Source organism: Symphalangus syndactylus, chromosome 5 (assembly GCF_028878055.3).
Source record: "Symphalangus syndactylus isolate Jambi chromosome 5, NHGRI_mSymSyn1-v2.1_pri, whole genome shotgun sequence".
Taxonomy (NCBI): Eukaryota; Metazoa; Chordata; class Mammalia; order Primates; family Hylobatidae; genus Symphalangus; species Symphalangus syndactylus.
The window spans coordinates 115097444-115110704 of record NC_072427.2 but is presented as its reverse complement, the minus strand read 5'-3'; the positions used below and the strand labels follow the sequence as shown (position 1 = coordinate 115110704).

Below are 13261 nucleotides of genomic sequence, written 5' to 3'. Positions count from 1 at the left end.
ATGTATATTTTTCCACTCCATATTTTAGTTGATTATCCTCAAATATGCAATCTACTATGAAAACGTAATCCTTACATTTGTTGGAGATTTTAAGTGAAGTACAAAATACAGAGAAAATTACCCATTATTTCTAAATTTTCAGTGAAATTCCTATATTAAAATAATATTTATTCCAAAGCATGATTTCTTTATCCTGATAGTTTCAATCGGTGACATACAAGGTAAAATCAATGCTGAAGCATATTTTAAATATAGAAGTATCTGAGGCTCTTTTCACAAAAAGATTCTTAGATTTAATGCTTTTCAAAAACCCAAGTTTTAAAATTCATGTTAGAGTTTAGTCTGCTCAAGCCAGACTACCAATGATTTTCGCATTTCCATACCTATACTCCATTATTCTCCCTACTTCACATCTTTTCCCTGTTCTTTCTGTCTGTCCCGATCTTACTTGACATTGATGGCCTAGGTCATTTTCCATTTTCTGTGTGATGCATTCTCTATCACAGTAGTGGAAAAAGAACTGACTCCTTATCTGCTACTCTAATATCTACTATTATGGATTTATTACACTGGTGGCATATACTGATGGTATAATACATCCAGAATATATGAAAATGTAAGTGCTCTGGGGGCAGAGGCTATGTTTTATATATATTGTAAAAATCTAGAAAAAAAGCACTCATGTGGCAAATGAAATTTTATGTGTTGGTCTCCCGTCTGGTAAACTATAACTGAGTTATTAGGAGTAAAAAGGAGTCTAGAAATCATGTCTCATTAGGGGGAGTCATATAGGATGAGGTCTGAATTTGGATGCAGGAACTTGGAGTGCTAGTCATCTTCCTTACTCGCCTGCCTGGGACATCATTTCCCTTTCTAGGCTCCATTTCTTTCCCCTGTGAAATAAAAGGTTTGATTTAGATGTGTGCTATGTACAGTGTAGTTCCTGGACCCACGGGCCATAGCCCAGACCTATTGGGTCAGAATGTCCCGAGGCAGGGCCCAGAAACCTGCCTTTCAACGAACCCTTCAGGCAGGTGATTCTTACTAAAGTACGAGAAGCATTGATCTAGATAAAATTTCTTAAACCAGATTCCCCAGAGAGCTGCATGAAAGAACATGGATTCTACAGTTCACTGAAAATTTATCAGAAGCTCCGAGTGTGTATGCATGTTTACATTTGTCTAGGGAAAGCATTTTACCCTTATTTATCTACTCACATGGTCTGTGACCCCAATAACATATTCCCTAATCTAGGCAATCTCTTAAATCCCTTTACAGCCTCAGGATGCCATAGTCCTCCGTATTCTTCAGAGCACTTAGCATAGATTAGAGTTCAGCTGTAGACTACCAGGCTGTATGTAACCTGAGATATGTTTTTGTTTAGCTTGCTCAGTGCTTTTACCAAATGAAGACATTTTAAAATCAGGGATTTTACATAAAATTCCAGATTTAAAATTTTCCTGAAAATTGTGCAAGACCTCATAACTCTTGATTTTCATTTCCAATTGGTAGCAATTTTCTGGGGCTAATTAATAATCCAGTTAATACAGGGCATGCTCCATCTAGCTCCCCGCAGTCCTACCTATCCTAATTGTCCTCAACTTCAAGCCAAGGGGAAATAGATAACTTATAATTGTGACTGTAGTGGAAATTTTTGAAGAAAAAAATAAAAAATATTATTTTTCTGTAATTATGTTTAAGTACAAAATAACATTGTGCATTTGGTCTGCTTCTCTCATTCAATGAGTTAACTGTTCTGTCACATTTTCAACATGTAACATAGAGCTTTCTTCATAGTAGGTACTCAATAATGGTCATTTGAGAGCATTGTCGAAGTGAAATTTTGCCCAATTATGTTCTTGTTGTGCTGTCCAGAATTGGTGCTTTTTTTTTTGAGACAGGGTCTCACTCTGTTACCCAAGCTGGAGTGCAGTGGCATGATATGATCTCAGCTCACTGCAACCTCTGCCTCCCAGGTTGAAGCTATTCTCCTGCCTCAGCCTCCTGAGTAGCTGAGACCACAGGCCGTCACCACCACAGCAGGCTAATTTTTGTATTTTTGGTAGAAATGCGGATTCACTATGTTGCCCAGGCTGGTCTCGAACGCCTGAGCTCCAGTGATCTGCCTGCCTCAGCCTCCTGAAGTGCTGGGATTACAGGCATGAGCCACCACTCCCAGCCTCAGAATTTGGGCTTTTTACCATTACAAGGGCACATGAGTTTCCTAAGCCTTCTGTAACAAAGTGCTACCAACTGCGTGGCTTAAAACAACAGAAATGTATTCTCTCACAATTTTTAAAAATCTGTTTGTTTTATTTTATTTTATTTTTATGAGACAGGGCCTGGCTCTGTCACCCAGGCGGTAGTGCAGTGGCATGATCATAGCTCACTGCAGTCTCAACCTCCTGGGCTCAAGTGTCAAGTGATCCTCCCGCCTCAGCCTCTCGAGTAGCTAGGCCCACAAGCATGCACCACCACATCTGGATAATATATTTATATTTTGCTTTTTGTAAAAACAAGGTCTTCATATATATATATATATATATATATATATATATATATATATATATATTTATTTATATAACTTTTTGTAAAAACAGGATCTTCCTACATTGCCCAGGCCGGTCTCCAACTCCTGGGCTCTAGCAACCCTCCTGTCTTGGCCTCCCAAAGTGTTGGCATTATAGGCATGGGCACCACACTTGGCCTCTCTCACAGTTCTAAAGGCCAGAAGTCTAAACTCAATATATAGGCAGAGTTGATTCCTTCTGGAGGCTTTGAGGGAAAATCTCTTTCATGCTCCTCTCCTAGCTTCTGCTGGCAGTCAACAATCCTGATATTTTCATTGGCTTCTAAACACACCACTTCAATGTCTGCCACTGGCAGAGATGGTGTTTTCCCCGTGTCTATGTCTTCTTTTTTGTCTCTTATAAGGATACCCAACATTGGATTTAGGGTCCACCCTAAATCCAGGGTGATGTCATCTTGAGATCCTTAACTTAATTACATGTGTAAAGATGCTATTTCCGAATAAGGTCACATTCACAGATACGGGGGGTTAGGACTTGTATCTGACTTTTGGGGAGTCACTCTTTAAATCACAACACAAGGGTCTTGTAGTTTTTGAACTATTGAAGCAATTTCTGCTACATCTTTCTGACTGCTTCTTTCTGTCTTCTGATTAGAGATACTATGTGGCAAGCTCTCGGCAAATCCGGAGGTTGACAGGAGCGTCCCATTCTCCTGTCATTTCCCACTTTAGTGAGACTTTATCAGGAGTGTCCACCATCAGAGCATTTGGACATGAACAGAGGTTTATCCAGCAATACAAAGATGTGGTGAATGAAAACTTGGTCTGTTTCTACAATAATGTAATTTCCAACCGGTAAGTCCCATCAATACCCAGACTAGGATCAATCTCTTCTTAGACATCTTGCTCACTGACTTCTAAACAGAGGGTTTTGAAATGGCATTTCATCCAAGTTTTAGAAGTATGTATTAATAAGACAAATATTTTCCAGTATTTAATGTACATTTAAATTAAATTATATCTATTTATATTCACATGAAAAGTACATACTATTTAATATGAAAAAGGTGCTTTTAGAATTACTCATGACATAATTCTACATTGTGTTTTATATTTTTAGAATATATTTTATTTGTATACACTGTTTTGTAAAATTTTTGAGTTAGAAGTTATAATTTCATATAAGGGAGAAAAATGAAATATTAAATAGCAGTTGAGCACATTTCAATTTTTAAAGACTAATTTTATTATATTAAAAAGTATATGCAACTGGAAGGGAATTGATTTTCCAATAGGACTTAAAAAATGCAATACATCATTATAGCTGGTGTTATTTTGCTTTTAAATTCGGATCAAGTTTTAAAGCAAAGTTCTGCAAAAGTAAAATGCATTTTCATGCAGATGAATTCTTTAAGTTATCATGTGATGATCCTATGTTTGATTGAGTTCCAAGTAAGTCGGGGAGAAAAAAGAAAGCAGCTATTGCTGTTTATGTCTCGATTTCCCAGAAGAAAGGGTTAGTACTAAATGCACCAAAACTTTTTCATCTCAGTTACTCATGAATATATTCCATCTATCACAGGTGGCTCTCTGTTAGACTTGAATTTCTTGGCAACTTAATTGTGCTTTTTGCTGCACTGCTTGCTGTCCTGGCTGGCAATTCTATAGATTCAGCAACAGTTGGTTTGTCTGTATCCTATGCCCTAAATGTAAGTAATAATGATTTTTGTGGTATATGGTATGTTTATAATCCAGTTAATTAAACACTCTTCTTCTTTGCTTGTCTGAATTATATATTATATTAACTAGGTAATGAGAGACAAATGTGGATTGCCTGGAGGCTCATTTCCTTCTCTATTTTGTTAGTAGCAGGAAGCTAGCTCAGTAATTCTAAGTTAACTTATAGGAAGAACAGGCTGATACTCAAGGCTGAGTGCTAAAAGATCAGGAAACTCCTGCTATTCTGTAGTTACTCAGAAGTTTCCTGCTCTCCTGTCCTGGTGGATTTATAGAGTATTACAAGGGTAGGGTCCCTCTCCAACACAGCTGGTGTATCTCATTTGCTCAGCCTAAGCAAGAAGATAATTCTCTAGGGAGAATATATTTGCTGTTTCTCTTCGGCTTGTAAGTTTTCCCCTAATAAATCCTATTTGATATTACACTGCAATGCCCCCTTTTTAAAACAGCAAATGCCCTAAACTGCTTCCACATTATGTAGAAGTCTATGTGATTGTGTTATATACTCTTGGTCCCATATCCAAAAACCTTGAGCCAGTTGCATTTCAGAATTCAGAATTTAGGCTTCTAGAAAGGAAATATGTACACAGCCATATCCAGCGTCTGGTTCAGAAGCCCATAATCAAACACTACTGCATGTACACCCTAACTGGATTAAGTAAACGCTTTGAAGAGCCCCATATCAGTTCAAGTCAGGTGGGCTATTAAATGAGTTGGCACCAAACTCAAGAAAAAAATGGGATTGTACAAGTTTCTTGACTTTTAGAATTCTGTTCAAAGTTACACCCTTAGAGAACCTACATTTGGGAATAGAGTGAGAAGAAAATATAGGTTTTTGTTTTTTTTTAAATAGGGGAACAGGAATAGTTAGAAAGCCAGGAGAATCTTCCTTCTGATGGAAGGTAGTGAAGAATGCCAAAGTGTTTTTTCCCATTTAGGATGCACATTTTTTTGAGGCATATCCCATCAATCTTGGTATTCATCATTCCTTATACCCACTATGCACTTCTTGCATATATGCTGAATTATGGTCTATCTTATCCCAAGTAATTCCATTATTTATGATATTAATGAGTTCAGTATCCTTAAACACAAATATGCATATGAAGAAATATGCTTATTTCTAGAGCTGCTAAATAATAATCAAAAGATATAAAGTATATGAGATAGTATGTGACAAGCTCTCAGCAGATTCAAGAAATGAAAAGTGAAACTATAAAAAATAAAGTATTATTTATATTACATAAAAAACTAAAGAACATGCATTAAGCTCTTGTTTCCTCCCCCATACCCCCCAGATAACTCATTCTCTGAATTTTTGGGTAAAGAAAGCGTGTGAAATTGAAACCAATGCAGTTGCTGTTGAAAGAGTTTGTGAATATGAAAATATGGATAAAGAGGTAAGCACGCCTCCTGTAATCCCAGTACTTTGGGAGTCGTGGGAGGATCACTGAAGTTCAAGAGTTCAAGACGAGCCTGGTCAAAATAGATTCTGTCTCTACGAAAATAAATAAACAAATAAATAAATAAATAACAAAGTAGGTAAGCTGGGTATGGTGGCTTATACCTTTAGTTCAAGCTACTTGGGAGGGTGAGGTAGGAGAATCCCTTCTGCTTGGGAGTTCAAGGTTGCAGTGAGCTTTGATCATGCCACTGCACTCTAGCTTGAGTGATAGAGCAAGATCCTGTCTAATAAAAAAAAAAGTATGAGGAAAAAAAAAGAGATAAGCACTCCTAAATAATCAATAAATGGATTGGATACAGGAGTAAGACATTGTAATGTACCATAAATTGACATTTAAAAAAAATGTTAAGCAAACCTGCATTTCCAAATTCATGTGATATTCAGTGTTTCAATGAAATTAAAACCAAAATTGTTATAAAGTGGCCTATTATTTTATATATCATTAAAATAGAAATAAAAATACTTCTAATTAAATTAGGATACACCCTAAATTAGAAGATATATCCCCACTTCAATGAGTTCTAAAAATGCAGGATGATATCTTGTTTCTCAAAGGCACAGTGATTTGTCCTCTACTGATGTATAGAGTAAAATATACAACTTGCAATTATAACTTTGTGGGGCTTTTACAGTGATAAAAGTGTCTTAATATAGTCAACTCATAATTATTTAGATTCTGCACAATTCTAAATTAATTACATTTTATTGCTTATACCTTCTGTTCTATTTACTCACCATTAATATCTCTGTGAATGGGAAGGGAGAGGAGAGTAAATCGGTCTGTTTTGTTCCCTGTAACTGTAATTTGGGAGGGTGAAGAGTTATTGCAACTATTGACAGAGTATAATATTTAAGTTTCTAAAACACTTTACTCATCTGGATTACTTCTGCTTCCAAATTCTATTAATTAACAGGGCAGATGACAAAGATGACTTGAATTTCTGTTGCTTCTTCAATCTGCCTAGGAAGCTATCTTTCTTTTTTATCTTGTAACTCTTCCTCTTTTGCTCATGAATCTGAGGAACAGGTACCTCCTCCAAAGAAAAATCTGACATTTCCCATTGCATTTTTGGTAATATCTCTTCCTGTCTTCTCTCAGATCTCACTCTATTAACCACCTCTTCTAATTCCCACTCCCTTGCAGTCCCTCTCAGCCTGTAACTATGCCAAAATACTTTCTACATTCTCCAACTCCTACCTGAACTTTGAATTTTCCTCTGGATTTTTCCCCAGGTCTTGTCTTTCCTTCTCAAAGAAATTTCATGAAAGATTAGTCTACCTTCACAATCTTCAGTTACCAATATTCAACTTGTTCAGTCATCTCATGGCTAATATCAAATATTATTTTTCTATATTTTCTAAATTTTTGCTTATAAAATATATTTCTTTCACACTAGAAAAAGATGATAAAAATATGTGTGTACACACATTTAAACAAACAAAAACCTTTATGTAATTTGATGCAAGTTGTGACAAATACTGCTACAAAAACTCTTGATGTGGAAGGATAAATGTGTTCAAATAATCTTATTCAGCCCTCTACACCTGTTTCTCTGCTTTCCATTACAGAAAAATTCTTTTGCAAAGTTGCCTGTACTTGCTTTTCTATTTCATTTTCTCTGATTCATTTTTGGACCCTCGCCAAACAGGCTTCTGATTCCACTATTCCACTGAACCTTCCCTCATGCAGATCACAACGGGTTCTTTCTCAGTCCTCACTTTACCTGATCTATCATTTGATGTTAGCCATCATTCCCTCTCCCATGAAACGCTTTACCTCACTGCCCAGGCATCACACAGTCTTGTGTGTTCTTTTACCTCGTGCTTCCTCCAGTATTCACACAGGCCCCTGTCTTAGGTCTTGGGCACAACTAATTAGATCCAAATAGTTACTAAACCCTTTGCCTAGAATGTTCTTCACTGGTATCCACCTAGCGTTTTCTCTGACCACAGTCAGCAAAGCCTTTCCTAACTACCCTGCTTTAAATGACACCTCCTCCTTTTCCCAACCCTGCCTGTTTCTTGTCTTACAAAACTTTATTATCATTCAACATGGCTGCATATGTTATATGGTTCTTTTTGTCTGTCCCCACTACACCCCATAAGGGAAATAATTTGTATCTGTTTTTCTCACTGCGGAACCTCCAGCGACTAAAATAGTGACTGACACAGCAAACCTTTGAGGAATGAATGAATGACAAGCTGTCCTTATCTCAGCTAAAATTTCAAGTTATTTTTTCTTAATAACTTGATAGGAGATGAGAAGTCTTGTTACCTCAAAATATTTATTTCTAATTTTTTTATAGCTAGATAAGTTTCATGTTGGTAACATTTAAAACTATTTTCAGAAAATCATAATATCCACAAACGTCTTTCATCATTTATATTCACTTTTGTTACCTGCATAAGAATTATTTTGGGGGGAGGGATTTTTAAATTATAATTGTTGTTTAAAGTATTTATTTTTTGTTTGTTTTTGTTTTAAGGCACCTTGGATAATGTCTAGAAGACCTCCATTACAATGGCCCAGTAAAGGTGTAGTGGAATTTATTAATTATCAGGCTCGATACCGAGATGATCTTGGTTTAGCATTGCAAGATATCACTTTCCAGACTCATGGGGAAGAGAAGGTATCATATATATTTCATATGTTTTGGTTTCCCTCTTATCTGATTGCATTCATTGTTGAGTATAATATGATATTGAATATAAGGTGGTCTTTTGTTACACAAAAGTAATAAAGACATGTGGTTGGTGTGTACTGAATAAATTTTCCCTCTATAAAAAATACATTTCTTAATTAAATTGCTCATATACTACTGTGAAACACAACTTTGGTGTACTTAGTTTTTACTTCCTCTATAAAATGAATTGCAACAATAAGTAAATCATTACCCCAAACACAATAAATCCCTATGCTTGACTATTTGTATACTCAAAGACATCATGTTTTCCAAAACCGTTAAAGAGATGGGAAAATGCTTGAAATGTACTTCAGTTAACACAAGCAACTTACTAAGCTATCGATAGTATATGATATTAGTTTTATGCTTCAAAAAAGCAAACAGACACATTAGCAAAAGTATTTTTGGAGCAGAAATATTTTTGGAACAGACAAATCATTCTGAAATTTTCATTACCCCAATGAATTCAACAGATTTCTGTTTTTTCTGATGTACTTTGTTAGACTTAAGATTTTATATTAGGGTAAACCAACCACTTTAATATTCTATCTGCCTAACATTCCTATTAATACCAAGACACAAATCAGCAATCAGAAGATATGGCTCTTTAGTTCTCATGGTCATAGGGAAACGTTTAATCACTGGGATGTTTATGACAAGATGATTATTTTGGCCAGGAGTCAAAATCCTTAAACACTATTTTTGGTTACCCATAATAGTTTTAATGAAGAGTTCCTTTGATATACCAGGGAAATTTACAGACATTCGTTTGGATTTTCTAGTCTATCTGGCAAAAGATTCCAGTGCCCTATTTGTTTCTTTGCTTATTTCAATGAAGGGAAGATAAAGAAAATCTGTTTTCTGAAAATCTCAATAAAACCACTCATTATCATTGCTTCTTTTGCCCTAACCTTTAATGGGTAGTTCAGGGGTGGTTCAGGAATGATCTATTTTTCCTGGGTCTGCTGGGGATCTTTGGTGAGGAAGTAACTAAATTACCCAGAACTAAAGGAAAAACACAGATTAGTCAGAGCCTTTCCAGCAAGTGAAGAGTATTTGGATAAAGACTGGTCCTTAGAAGTCACCTGACATCTTCCACGCCCATCAAGGTTAGTCTTGTTGACAAAATTGGATCCCACTGACCTGACACCTAATACATTTGTTGCCAGTGAAAAGGCCTTGTTTCCTTACAAAAAGTCGAGTTTATGATTATTTCATTACAGATTGGAATTGTGGGCAGGACTGGAGCAGGCAAATCCACACTATCAAATTGCTTATTTAGAATTGTGGAGAGAGCAGGAGGCAAAATTATTATTGATGGAATTGATACATCAACTATTGGACTTCATGACCTTCGTGGCAAACTTAATATTATTCCACAGGTAAAGCCTACATTGCCATAGGCTTTCTTAACCCACTCCAAGTAAATCTGTTTTCCTTCTTTTTAAAAATCTGTTCCTTCCAAGTCTAAATTCATTGTTCGAAGCCACATCATTTTAAATGGAATATATGAAGAACTGCTATGTAATTGAACCCTCTTTAAACACCCTTATCATAAAGCATTCTACCTAAGAGCATTTACGTTTGAAAAACCAGTACATCTTTTTGATAAAATTTCCTTCATAATAGTAAGTCCAAATAAAATTCCAATAAATAGATCAGACTGAAACACATTGATTTTTTTGAAAGAAATATTACTGAAGTTTTTGCTTAGTTGTTAGAGTGTAGAATTTTGACTCTTTTTCACTTGAAGTTTAGAAACATTAAAAAAAGAAGAGTAATTCAGTTAGATCTCTTTTCTCAAGTTCTTTGATTTTTCCATCTGTGGAATCAAAGGAACTTGATCATTAAGGGGCATGCAAACTAGCTTAAAAATATGCCTCTTAAGTCAAAGATGAAATACTCAGCTGAAACTGGGTGCGGTGGCTCACGCCTGTAATCCCAGAACTTTGGGAAGCCAAGGCAGGTGGATCATCTGAGGTCAGGAGTTTGAGACAAGCCTGGCCAACACGGTGAAACCCTGTCTCAACTAAAAGTACATAAATTATCCGGCCATGATGGTGCACACCATGTACTCGGGAGTAATCCCAGGTACTCGGGAGGCTGAGACAGGAGAATTGCTTGAACCTGGGAGGCGGAGGTTTCAGTGAGCCGAGATTGCGCCGCTGCCCTCTAGCCTGGGCAACAGAGCTGGACTCCATCTCAAAAAAAAAAAAAAATCATTGTACTGTCTTCTAAAAATCTATTAAAATACTAATTTTAATGTATTAAAATGTTGTATTGTTTAGACGTATACTTGTATTCATGCATTTACTTCAAAACAAATTTGAGTAAAATCTGGAATTCTGGAAGGGAAAAAAATTCGTGAAAAAAAAGAGACATCAATCGTTCCTCTCTTATAGATAGAGTAAAATATAGTTTCACTAGGCATCTTGGTGTAGCATAAAGAAAATGAACTCAATCCTCTTCGAATTCTCTTCAATCACTAACTTACCTTCGTGTGGTGTAAACAAGAACTCTTTGGAACCTCCAGCTCACTCTCTGTGAAATAAGAATACTAACTTCTATCTTTCTGAGTTGGTATACTGATTGATAATGTTATATACCTACTATATTTCATATTTATTATATGTTATGTCCTTGACTACACGGCAGTAATTATCATCATTATTTCAGTGCTAGTTATTATTTTCAATAATAGGAAGAGGAGAAAGAAAATCAGGAGACTTATGATGACTTAATATGAATTATAGTTTATTCTGACTCTCTTCTGTTTCTGTTTTAAATATAAAATAAATTTGATGACTATATTAGGTCTGATAATTTTGCTTTCTCCTGCTTTGTTTTCTGAGTCTGATTTTTTAAAATGTATTTATGCCTCATGACAGTAAGATTATGCAGGACTATTTTCTGCTTTAGCACCCCATTTTATTTTCTGGAACCCTTCAAATGAACCTGGATCCCCTAAACAAATATTCTGATAGCAAGCTGTGGGAAGTGCTGGAATTGTGTCACTTGAAAGAATTTGTGCAGTCCCTTCCTGAGAAGCTACTGCATGAGATTTCAGAGGGTGGTGAGAACCTCAGGTAAGCTGCTAAGAGCAGAGCTTGTCCAAGTTATTCATTCCAAGCTCTTTAGAAACTCGAATTGGCATCCAAGGGCCTGTTTAAAGTACACCACGGCTGATTCCTTCTAGGGAAGAGGAAGGAAAAGTAAATTGGTAGCTGCAGGCTGGGAAACAACTGACTAAGAGAAAGGAAAGAAAAAAAAGAACAATGCCCTATGAAAAGTCACTATTTAATTGAATCTTCTTTTGTCAAGACTGCTACTCTAAGAACCTTGTTCCTAAAAAATGTAAGGGGCTACCTTGCCTTCACCATTGTTTGTTGCCTTAAGATAGCCCCCTTCGTGTGATCAGAGACCCCAGAAAAGTGAGCTAGATCCCTGTAATGGCCTGCATAGCAAGACTCCCACCACCCCTTCTTTGATCACTTTCTCCCTACCCCTCTGTGTTTCTGTGACATTGGCCTCCATGCTGTGTCGTGAGTTTGCCAGGCCAATTCACGCCTACCACAGGGATTTTACATCTGCTATTTCCTTTACCTGGAACAAGTTTTTACTGGAAATCTGTATGCCTCACTCTCCATGTCCTTGAGTTCTTGCCTTAAAACTTCTCCAGAGGATTTCTTTGGCACGCCCATCTAAAATGCCCACCCCACACCTACACTTTATACCCCACTTCTGTGTGTTTGAATTCTTAACACTTATTATATATATATATTATCCACGAAATTACTACATATAATGTTGCACCGTACTCATATACCCCTCCTACTATGCTTTTTACTCAATTATCTTAATTATTGTTTTCTGTGTCCCCATGAGAATGTATCTGCTACACAGAGATTTTTGTCTGTTTTGCTCATTGGTCTAAAGTCTGGCACTCCCTCAAGAGATGTTTCTTGAATAAAAGAACAAGTGAAGTTGTGGGTGAGAAAAAGAATGAATAGCAGTATTATCAGAATTTTAAAACATGAAGTGTGTTACCATAAAGTCCATTGTTGAAATTATGATTATTATTATTTTAACAGCATGGGACAACGGCAGCTCGTCTGTCTAGCTCGTGCTTTGCTTCGAAAAACAAAAATTCTCGTCTTGGATGAAGCAACAGCCTCCATTGACTTTGAGACGGACAAGTTGGTGCAGACCACAATCAGGAAGGAGTTTTCTGATTGCACCATCCTGACCATTGCTCACAGACTGCAATCTATCATTGATTCAGACAGGTGTGCTTTCTTTCTTTTCAGAAATAAAATCATTTCTGCCAAGATAAATATTGGGCATATGAAACACACTGATTACTTGCCAGTCATAAATAATTATATCTGTGCTGAGAGATACAGAATTTTCCCTAATGATATAAAAGTTATTTTCCAAAATCATTGGAAGAAAAAGTTCAAGCTAAAAGATATTAGAAAACTTGATATAGATAATGATATAGACGGTATTTTCCAAAATAATTGGAAGAAAAAGTTAAAGCTAAAAGAATAATTATTAGAGAACTTGATATAGTTCCTGAATTAACTAACACCTTTATTTTGTACTGAAATGACTCATAGAATAGTTTAAACTTTATATTAGCAGGACCAATAAAATGTGAGGTGGAAGACTGTATGTTACCTGATGCTATTCTTTTCACGTTTCAGGGTGCTTGTTCTAGACTCAGGAAGGATTGTGGAATTCGAAGCGCCTCAGAATTTGATACATCAGAAAGGACTTTTCTATGAAATGACAACGGACGCTGGAATAACACAAGACTCAGGGACAAAAAATAAATTACTTTAG

General features: G+C 36.2%; 1 protein-coding gene across 1 annotated transcript in view; it reads left to right on the top strand.

Moving 5' to 3' along the window:
- The window catches only part of LOC129481804 (ATP-binding cassette sub-family C member 2-like), a 43477-nt gene extending 30216 nt beyond the window's left edge, over positions 1-13261 (top strand). Inside the window, exons 8-15 of the mRNA XM_063638511.1 lie at positions 3186-3385; positions 4113-4239; positions 5566-5667; positions 8219-8362; positions 9640-9798; positions 11336-11502; positions 12508-12702; positions 13123-13261. Coding sequence (XP_063494581.1) covers positions 3186-3385; positions 4113-4239; positions 5566-5667; positions 8219-8362; positions 9640-9798; positions 11336-11502; positions 12508-12702; positions 13123-13261 — 1233 coding nt within the window. The remainder of the gene's footprint in view (positions 1-3185; positions 3386-4112; positions 4240-5565; positions 5668-8218; positions 8363-9639; positions 9799-11335; positions 11503-12507; positions 12703-13122) is intronic.